Source organism: Musca domestica, unplaced genomic scaffold (assembly GCF_030504385.1).
Source record: "Musca domestica strain aabys unplaced genomic scaffold, Musca_domestica.polishedcontigs.V.1.1 88, whole genome shotgun sequence".
Classification (NCBI taxonomy): Eukaryota; Metazoa; Arthropoda; class Insecta; order Diptera; family Muscidae; genus Musca; species Musca domestica.
Window position 1 is genome coordinate 561,606 of NW_026712428.1, and position 11,330 is coordinate 572,935.

Here is an 11,330-nt window from a genome sequence, read left to right on the forward strand (position 1 = left end):
TTCTGTAGAATTGAGCTAAGGCGATATTTCGGGAATTTCCTAATTCTTCGCATTTTTTGAATGGGAGAGTCACCACATATCTTCCATCCTTGTTTCGTATTGTTGTTTCAGTAAAATTTTGTTCACAAAATTGGTCTTCTTCTGACCGTAAAACTTTTTTAGGGGTCTCTTCCACCTCCCAAAATCGTGTAAGTACTTTCTCTATTGATGTTGTATTTAGAAGTGATATTTGTTTTCGTTGAAGAGTGCTTCCCGGTATGGGTCCTCCAACTATCCATCCAAATTTGGTTTTTTGAGTTAAAATTGATCCAAATGTTCTCATCGGAGTTCCAAGTGTGAATATTAATGGTCCTATGTCCATTCCAATAAGTAAATCAATGGGTTGACTAACGTAAAATTTCGGGTCAGCCAGTTCTAATGCTGTTACATCTCGAAGTTGTGATTCATCTAAGTTTTGTGGTGGTAGATTTGAAGGTAAATTCTTTAAAACTGGAGCCCATACTTCCAGTTTAAAGCTAGGGTCGTATTTGGATCTCATAGTAAACAAGCAAGATTTCGTAGATGTTTCGGCAACAAATTGACTAAGGCCGGTGATATGAACTAGATTGTTCCTTGTGGGTAATTTTAAGAGGTTTTTCATCTTCTCAGAAATAAAAGTGGATTGTGATCCTGAGTCGATTAGAGCTCGGGCATCGTAAAGTTGTCCTTTGGTTTCAATTTGTACTATTGCTGTGAAAAGTAGAGTTCCTCCAGATTGTTGCTCACTAATTCGCTCATCTTGGAGGGTCAAAGTGGTAATAGTAGTTGGTTCTAGGTTGGTAGTGGACTGTATGTGAGTTGAAAGAGCAGCAGCACTGGTACTAGGTTGTGCTTCCACTCGAGCTAGGTATGTGTTTGTGGTTTGGGTTTCCGACCCTGTTCATAATATTGCTATTAATTTGCCCAACACTGTTGGTTGGATATTTACCGGCGGCCGCATAAATGGCATCATAACAAAATGATGTAAATAATGTAAACACGTACACATACACACATACATTTAAGCAGCCACCGGTAAATTCCAATGCTGAATTCCAATAAATAAGCATCGTCAACAGCCAAAACAGGTTTGATGTGACGATGCAAATTGGGGAATAATTAGTTCTCATCGAATTCTTAGCGCGAACGCGAGTTTCCCCCCCGAGTGACAAGTGAAAGTGTAAATACAAAACCCCAAAATAACAAGACTAATAACACAACTTTTACAAAAAATAGAGACATAAAACAGTGAAGTTACAACATAAAGAGCCAAACAACGTACAACAAGAAGGTGAAATTATGCAACGAAAGTTTTGAATTCTAAAACCTACAAACTAATTAATTTAAGAATATATTAACTTAAAACTAGTGAATTGAAACTTAGAAACTAGTGAGTTAAAATGTACAAAAATAAATAAACTAAATAAAACTTATGAACTATTGAAAACATAAAATAAATTGCAAAAACCTAAACCCTAATGTTACATCTATATTGCAATTACCCCTGGGAAAAAATCTAAATAATAATAAATAAAAACACAAAATAAAAAACAAAACTAATTTCTTATTATTTCAAAAGGCTCAAAGGCAAAAAAGGTAAGCCTAAAAACATTTGGTCCTCCAGAGCCGGATTAAAAAAGTGAAGTTTTTTAAATTATTAAAAACGAAAAAAACTTGTGAGTGGACGGACAAAAGAACAGTGAAAAAAAAAAGAACAGTGAAATATACAGTGGGTGCAAAAATAAGTGCAAAGAACAAAAAAGTCAAAAAAGAAAAAATAAATTGTTAAATATTGAAAAACAAAACAATTAATAAAAAAAATAGACAGTGAACAGTGCAACGAAAAGAGACTATACACAGTGCAGCAAAAATAATAAAATTTTTTAAAATTTTAGAAAAATTAATTTTTTTCTTTAATTTTAAAAAATATACAATTCTCAAAAAATTTTACAAAATAATAAGTGACATTAAATTTTTTTTATACAAAGAAGACAATACACAGTGATACACAAAAGACGATACACAGTGACACAAAAGAGACAATATTCAGTGGAAAAAAGCAGTGGCAAAGGAAAATTGCGAAACAACCACAACACGGAGAATTTTGGAGCCAGCAGTAGGACGGACACACGCAGCACAACAACAACAACCGAGACCCAAAACCCAACATCAAAGTGAGTACTCGTGAAATTTTCTTTTTTGACACAAAAGGGCATTTCGGGAGCAAGCAAATCTTCAATATTTGCATTGACCCGCATATTCCCATAATTTGCAATAACACTTTGACCCATATTCAAAGCTGATAGTTGCCAACTCTGACACAGTGACTGAAAATTTACCAATTTTGAGCCATTTTTCTGGACGGACAGTTGGCTTTTGACCCGAGAAAAACAGGCAGACATATTCTTTTCTGAAAAAACGGGAATTTTCAGCCATATCCAAATATATATATACTAAAAATTCTGGAATTTTATGAACGTGGAGTTCAGGCGAATACATAAGCGCCATATTGACACAAACACATAAGCTTTTAACTTTGGAAAGTTGGCGTCACCAAGAAAGCATATAAACGCCATATTACAACAATTTTATATACAACTTTTGAAACAAAGCGTCACTTGTAATATATAGTCGCCATATTTTTTGGAAAATTTTGGCGTCATCCGAATACATAAACGAGTAAATAAACCCCGTTTAAAAAATAGCGTCTGGTGGACAGACGAAAAATAACCTAATTTTTTTTTTGAAACATTTTTTGGAAAAAAAAAAGCAAGCGTCTGGTGGACAGACATACATGAGAAACTTAAACTACAAATTTATTTAAAATTTTGGAGAACAAATTTTATATCGGAGTCTGGTGGACAGACATAAAACCGATCCCATATATTTACAATTTTTTATTTTTATTCTAATTTTAACCTTTTTTCCCATTTAGCACAATATTTATTGCTCTAAGGAGCTTAAAATTTTTTCTGTGACCCAAAATTAATTTCTTGCATTTTTCGCAGAAATATTTTGCTGGTATACTTTTTTGATTTTGTGACACATTACACGACTTTTTGGGAAAAATTTCTTCCTTGGATTTTTTTTTGCAATTTCTTAAATTTTTTGCAATTTCTTCAATTTTTCTGCAATTCTTGAAATTTATGCTGAAAATATTTGGATTTTGACCCAAATTATTTTCTTTTGAAATATTTTGCTGGGACATAAAATTTTCCGCTGAAATATTTGGACCTTGACCCAAATCAAATTTTTTGGAAATTTTTGCTCAAATTTTTGGATTTTTGACCCAAATTATTTGTTTGAAATATTTCTTCTGAAATATTTGGATTTATACATACATAATTTTCTCTAATTCTCGTTGCGAATTTTATCGAAAAAATTTGGCGAATTTAGAAAATTTGTTGAATCAGACAAATTTTCACAAGCAATAATCAAAGTTATTGGTTATAAAATAAAATCCTCCTTTCATAGGATATTAAGTGATTTTAACTAAAAAATTTTAAAATTTTTTTCGACAACCCAACACACATTTTTACTTCGTTGAAATTTTTTGGATTCTCTGAATTTTTTTTTGGGATTTTCAACTTCTCGTTGACAATCAAATTAGACTCTCGTTTTTTTTTGGAAAAAACATCTCTGGTAATTTGCAATTCTCGTTTAAACACTTCTGTTTTAAAAACTTTTGATTATTTGTCGAATTGCAAAAATAAAATCCTCCTGTAAGTGGACTTTAAGAGATTTTATTTTCTTTTTTGCTCATTTTGGCGAAAATTTGACCCTTCTGGTAACCCAGCAAACATTTTTAATCAAGTCAGTCCGGCGTCAAATATAAAAAAAAATTTTTGAATTTTTGAAAAAAACTTTTAAATTATTGAAAGGAACGAAATATAATTTGACTCAAACCAATAAAATAGGATCGTTTTCGTCGACAAATATTGGAAAAAAAAAACTTATCCTCATTTTAAAAAATCAAAATTTGGATAAAAGTTTAAATTCTAAACCAAGTTAGTCCTTTTCATTGGGCAACTTTTCTTTTTTGTAAACCAACAAAATTTCGTAAAGGTTAACGCTCAGTTTTCAAAATGGATAAAACTTTAAGCGATAAATTCACAAATTGCGTCAACGATCTTCTGGATTATATTTCAATTTTTTCAATAACCAAACCTGATGACACGGTACATACTTTGGAAACAACACGAATGGAGTTGGACTCTGCATGGGACCAGGTCAAGAGAGCCTACATAGACTGTCGGGATTATGTTCCAGAAGAGGAAGGAAAGCCGATCGATAAAAATAAACTGAGGAAGCACTATATGGATACCATGGGATCGTACAAAAAAGCGCTGAGTTCAATAAATGGACAAATTCAAAATCTTTTGGATGAAAAGACACAGGAAAAAATGAAAAGAGAGTCAGAGATGTCACAACAAGGAAGGGAAGTGGATTTCACAAACGTATGGCGGCTACCTCCATGCGATACAGACACATTTAAAGGTGGTTATAGAGAATGGCCGACTTTCAGAGATCTATTTTCGGCAATTTACATTAACAACTCAAAATTAAGCAATGTCGAAAAATTATTCCATTTAACGCAGAAGACAGCAGGAGAAGCTAGAGAAATTATTTCACATGTCCCACTAACTAATGATGGATTTACATTAGCATGGAAAAATCTCACAGATCGTTACGAGAATAAACGAATGCAAATTAATGAAGAAATCAAGACACTTTTTAATCTACCTGGAGTTTCTACTGAATCAAGTCACACTATACAAAAACTACAACGCACTGTTAATAGCAGCATTCAGACACTGGGGATGCTTGATGTTGATGTTAAAGGATGGGATCCGATTTTAATATACATTTGTTCAACAAAATTACCTAGAGGCTTTTTAGAAGAATTCGAGAACTCATTAAGCGATTGTAAACAAATTCCAAAATGGGAACAGTTTGACGCTTTCTTAACAAACAAATTCAAAACTTTGGAATCAGTTGGTAACATAAAGCCTTCTACATCGAAATTCGCTCAACAAAAACCAACTAACAATCACACGCCTAGATTTTTGAAAACATTTCAAACAAATGTCTCAAAAAATACAAACAACTTTGGAGGAAGACCTACTAATGTAATATTACCTCAACAAAATAAGCCGAAAAATACTCAAACTTGTCAAGTCTGCAAATCAAATCATTTCATAAGAGATTGCAGCGAATTTTTGAAAAAGAGTGTGAATGACAGAATTCACATCGTGAAAACTTCACACTTATGCTACAATTGCTTGTCATCAAATCACGGAGTAAAGGATTGCAAAAGTCGCTTTGGCTGCCGTATTTGTACTATGAAACACAACACTTTGTTACACAAGGGAACGGAAACCCAAACAACTAACTCATACCTAGCTCGAGTGGAAGCACGACCTAGTACTAGTGCTGCCGCTCTTACAAATCAAATACAGTCCACTACAAACCTAGAACCAACTACTATTACTACTTTGACCCTCCAAGATAAGCGAATTTGTGAGCGACAATCTGGAGGAACACTACTCTTCACAGCAATAGTACAAATTGAAACCAAAGGACAACTTTACGATGCCCGAGCTCTAATAGACTCAGGATCACAATCCACCTTTATTTCGGAAAAGATGAAAAACTTTTTGAAGTTACCTACACGGAATAACTTAGTTCATGTCACTGGCTTAAGTCAATTTGTTTCTGAGACTTCAACGAAATCTTGCTTGTTCACTATGAGATCCAAATACGACCCTAGCTTTAAACTGGAAGTCTGGGCTCCAGTTTTAAAGAACTTACCTTCAAATCTACCACCACAAAACTTAGATGAATCACAACTTCGAGATGTAACAGCATTAGAACTGGCTGACCCGAAATTTTACGTTAGTCAACCAATCGATTTACTTATTGGAATGGACATAGGACCATTAATATTCACAATTGGAACTCCAATGAAAACATTTGGATCAATTTTAACACAAAAAACCAAGTTTGGATGGATAGTTGGAGGACCCATACCAGGAAGCATCCTTCAACGAAAACAAATATCACTTCTAAATACAACTTCAATAGAGAAAGTACTTACACGTTTTTGGGAGGTGGAAGAGACCCCTAAAAAAGTTTTACGGTCAGAAGAAGACCAATTTTGTGAACAAAACTTCATTGAAACAACAATACGGAACAAGGATGGAAGATATGTGGTGACTCTCCCATTCAAAAAATGCGAGGAATTGGGGAATTCCAGAAACATCGCCCTAGCTCAATTCTACAGAATGGAGAAAAAACTTATGAAAACACCAGAGATCAAAGAACAATATGATGCTTCAATACTTGAATACTTAGAACTCGGTCATATGAGGAAAGTCAATCCGAATGAAATAGATAAAATGCCAAATTATTATCTACCACATCACGCTGTGATAAAACCCGATCGACTCACAACGAAGTTAAGAGTCGTATTTAACGCATCTTGTCCTTCATCAAACAAAACAAGTCTCAATGACATACTATTTCCTGGACCCATTCTTCAACAGGATTTAGTATTGCAAATTTTAAAATGGAGATTTTTCAAGTATGCCTTCAATGCAGATATAACAAAGATGTTTCGCCAAATACTTTTGGATCCAAATCAAACAAAATATCAAAGAATTCTCTTTAGAAAGTCTCCGGAAAACCCAGTAGAGGATTATGAGCTGCTGACAGTTACATTTGGAGTTAACTGCGCACCATATTTAGCATTGAGAACTCTTCTTAAACTAGCAGAAGATGTCAAAGAATCGTACCCTAGAGCCGCAAATATAATTTTGAATAATTTGTATGTTGATGATGTGTTAGCTGGCGGCCACACTGAAGATGAATCAATAAAAGCTCGAAAGGAATTAACTGCTGCTTTAGACTCTGCTGGTTTTACACTAATGAAATGGGCATCAAATGATCGCAAAATAATACAAGATATTCCACATGAACATTTGCTACCACTCAATTGGCTAGACATTTCCGAAGATGCTTCAACTAAGACCCTTGGAATTCGATGGAATATCTCAGGCGATTATTTTTCGTTCACACCACCTTCAATGAAAATAAAAATGTATCTTCAAAACGAGAAGTTTTATCAACGATAGCCAAATTGTTTGACCCATGTGGATGGCTGGCACCGGTGGTTGTTGTAGCCAAGCTAATAATGCAACAAATCTGGCTAGACAAAATTGACTGGGATGATCAATTGAAGCCAATAACTCAGATGAACTGGAACAATTTCGTCCAAAATAGCAAAGATATTGAATATCTGAGAGTTCCTCGATGGATTCAATACACGCTAGATGGTTCTGTAGAGATTCATGGATTTTGTGACGCGTCAGAAAGCGCATATGGAGCCACTCTTTATATTCGGGTGGAAAATACTGACCATAAGGCGCATACATTCTTATTAGCAGCAAAAACTCGTGTCGCTCCTATTAAAAAATTATCAATACCCAGACTCGAGTTATGCGGGGCAGTATTACTATCAAAATTAGCTAAATCCATTGTAAATAGCCTACAGATATCAAAATATTCGACACAATTTTGGACCGACTCTACCATCGTATTAGCATGGTTAAAAAAGCCTCCTTGTCATTGGAGCACATTTGTTGGAAATAGAGTCTCGGAAATTGCTGATAATGTTGGACAAGAAAATTGGAGACATGTTGATTCGGAAAAGAATCCAGCTGATATTGCGAGCCGTGGATGTTCACCCGCAGAGCTAAAGACTAGTGATCTCTGGTGGCAGGGACCTCAATGGCTCAGAATGCCAAAAGACCGTTGGCCATCGTATGAAATCCCAAATGACACAAATTTGGAAGCCAAAACGGCAAAAGTCATGACCCTTTTCGCAGAAAAGGAAGACCCTTTAAAACATTTCTCCTCTTTATCTAAGGTTTATCGATCATACGCATATGCTCTAAGACTCTGGAAAAATTCTGGGGTAAATAGACAACACCTTCGCACTTCAGCAAACGACCTTACATCAGATGAAATCCAAGATGGAAAACGATCTTGTATAATTCGTACCCAAAAATTCGTATATGCAGACGAATACAACGCACTTATGAAAAAGACTCAAATTTCTCCTTCAAGTCCTCTGTTGACCCTCAACCCATTTCTAGACTCAAAGGGTATTATTAGAGCAAATGGCCGATTGGTACAATCGCCAGCCCTTACATATAGCGAACGTCACCCAATAATATTACCACATGGCGCAAAACTTAGCAAATTGTTAGTCGAATTCACTCATAAGGTTACCTTACACGGGGGTAATCAATTAATGACCCGAGTATTAAGGTCCGAATTCTGGATATTCGGACTCAAGTCGCTAATCAAACAAACCATACGAAATTGTCGAATTTGCTTAATTCACAAAAAACAAACCCAAACTCAAATCATGGCGTCGCTACCACCCGAACGAACTTTTCTTTCTCGACCCTTTACAAACACAGGGGTAGATTTTGCAGGACCCTTTAACATTAAAAGTTACTCAGGAAGAGCCTGCTTTATTACAAAAGGCTACGTTTGCATTTTTGTCTGTTTCGCCACTAAGGCTATACATTTAGAACCAACAAGCGATTTGTCGACATATGCCTTTCTTGCCGCTTTTTCTAGGTTTATTAGCCGGCGAGGTTGTCCGTCTTGTATATTTTCGGACAACGGAACAAACTTTGTGGGAGCGGTTGATCTATTAAAGCGAGATAGACTAGCTTTCATGAAGAATATTCAAAATAGCACAATTCAAAATAATTTCACTCAAAATCTTACTTGGAAATTTATTCCTCCTGGTGCTCCGCACATGGGCGGCTTGTGGGAAGCTGGCGTCAAATCATTTAAAACTCATTTACGAAAAAGTATCCCAAAAATGAATTTCACTTTTGAAGAATTTACAACTATTTTATCAAGAATTGAAGGCTGCCTTAACTCACGACCCTTAAGTCCTGCTAGCGACGACCCAAACGACCTTTCCCCTTTGACACCTGGTCATTTCTTAATAGGAACACCTATTCTTACCCCAGCTGAACCAGACATTTCAGATACAGATTTAAGCTTAGTCAATCGTTGGAAAAGACTCAAAGTTATTTCACAATACTTTTGCAACAGATGGAAATTAGAATATCTTCACGAACTTCACAGAAGAACTAAGTGGAAATATGAAAAGGAGAACATCAAAGAAGGAGATTTAGTTGTCGTAAAAGATGATAGATTGGCTCCGCATGAATGGAAGTTAGGTCGTATCGAAAAAACGTATCCAGGTAGTGACCAAAATACCAGGGTTGTAGACATACGGACGGCAAGTGGCAACATTAGCAGACCCATTACAAAAATTGTCAAATTGTTTTCCGACTGACTAGTCGGATTCCCACTCAAAAAAGAATTTAGTACTCGCCTCAATTTCTTTTCAGATATGGCCGCTTACTTGCCCAACCAGGACTGCCGTCTAGACGATAGCAGCCGTAGCCCGAACTCAAATGCCCGACCAACAGCAAGAAGCGCCAATAGACCCATACGTCCCAGTTCCACATCCCCTGAAAGACGTCAACGAAGCCGATCCGACGCAAGACCCCGCCAACGCCAAGAAAGACCAAGCTACTGGCAATATTCATGTGGGCTCTGCCAAGATGACCATGCCCTCAGTGCCTGTGAGAGATTCCGCAGACAGACGCCCTTCCAGCGGTATGAGACCGTGGAGCGTCGGGGGTATTGCCGAAATTGCCTGGCGAGAAGTCATTTGGCCCCCGACTGCCCGTCTCTAACTGGTTGCCGGAGATGCAACGACCGGCACCATACCCTTTTGCACGGGGCGTCTCAATTGGATGAGGTATCCCTGAATATAGAAGCCGTCACCACCCCAGCCTTCGCATGGGATTTGGTTTTTGTACCAACAGCGATGGTACGCATAACGGCCGAGGGCATGGAGGGGTTTAGTATGCTGCGAGCTATTATTAGCCAATCTGCGACGATGTCAAAGATTTCCTATGCAGCTTTCCGTCGCTTGGGTCTTCAGTCGCGGAACTACAAAGGGGAGCGATTCACCACTTTCACCGTTTCGCCCCGCCGCACAAACTCTACATGGCGTCTGAAGGTAAATGCGCTAATAATCGAAGACCTGCCCAGACGCATTTACTCAGACCCAATACTAGAAGACCCCACTAGATGCTTCACGAGCTACGCTTTAGCTGACCCTGATCCCAGAGGAAATAGTCCGATCGATGTGGAACTGGGAGCGGATACGTACTCAGCCATAAGGAAAGATGGGTGTACAGCAGCTGGAATTCTCAACTGGGCTACGTGTTTGCTGGGCCAATCAAGAACATGCCGAGGAACTAAAGACCGAGGATCCTTATGGTATATTAGAAATGAATACTTACACTTGTCATTCGGGGCCCAGAAAATGTTCATAATATTGCTATTAATTTGCCCAACACTGTTGGTTGGATATTTACCGGCGGCCGCATAAATGGCATCATAACAAAATGATGTAAATAATGTAAACACGTACACATACACACATACATTTAAGCAGCCACCGGTAAATTCCAATGCTGAATTCCAATAAATAAGCATCGTCAACAGCCAAAACAGGTTTGATGTGACGATGCAAATTGGGGAATAATTAGTTCTCATCGAATTCTTAGCGCGAACGCGAGTTTCCCCCCCGAGTGACAAGTGAAAGTGTAAATACAAAACCCCAAAATAACAAGACTAATAACACAACTTTTACAAAAAATAGAGACATAAAACAGTGAAGTTACAACATAAAGAGCCAAACAACGTACAACAAGAAGGTGAAATTATGCAACGAAAGTTTTGAATTCTAAAACCTACAAACTAATTAATTTAAGAATATATTAACTTAAAACTAGTGAATTGAAACTTAGAAACTAGTGAGTTAAAATGTACAAAAATAAATAAACTAAATAAAACTTATGAACTATTGAAAACATAAAATAAATTGCAAAAACCTAAACCCTAATGTTACATCTATATTGCAATTACCCCTGGGAAAAAATCTAAATAATAATAAATAAAAACACAAAATAAAAAACAAAACTAATTTCTTATTATTTCAAAAGGCTCAAAGGCAAAAAAGGTAAGCCTAAAAACAGACCCCTTGTGTAACAAAGTATTATGTCTCATAGTACAAATACGACAACCAAAGCGACTTTTGCAATCTCTTACTCCGTGGTTTGAAGACAAGCAGTTGTAGCATAAGTGTGACGTTTTCACAGTGTGAATTCTGTCATTTACACTCTTTTTTAAAAATTCGCTGCAAT

The 11,330-nt window shown here is 36.5% G+C and overlaps 1 protein-coding gene across 4 annotated transcripts; it reads left to right on the forward strand.

Moving 5' to 3' along the window:
* Positions 1-1,052: 1,052 nt before the first annotated feature.
* On the forward strand, positions 1,053-11,013 carry LOC131806756 (uncharacterized). Of its 4 annotated transcripts, none has more exons than XM_059131415.1 (3): positions 1,053-1,309; positions 2,007-2,192; positions 9,459-11,013. In XM_059131415.1, exon 3 carries the CDS (start codon positions 9,461-9,463, stop codon positions 10,511-10,513), a length of 1,053 nt encoding a protein of 350 aa, XP_058987398.1. In that variant the 5' UTR covers positions 1,053-1,309; positions 2,007-2,192; positions 9,459-9,460; the 3' UTR covers positions 10,514-11,013. The 4 variants fall into 4 exon arrangements, 3 of the variants coding, with proteins under 3 accessions (XP_058987398.1, XP_058987399.1, XP_058987400.1); XM_059131416.1 differs by having other exon boundaries at positions 2,010-2,192; XM_059131417.1 differs by lacking the exons at positions 1,053-1,309; positions 2,007-2,192 and having other exon boundaries at positions 7,142-10,401; positions 10,787-11,013.
* The last annotated feature ends 317 nt before the right edge of the window (positions 11,014-11,330 follow it).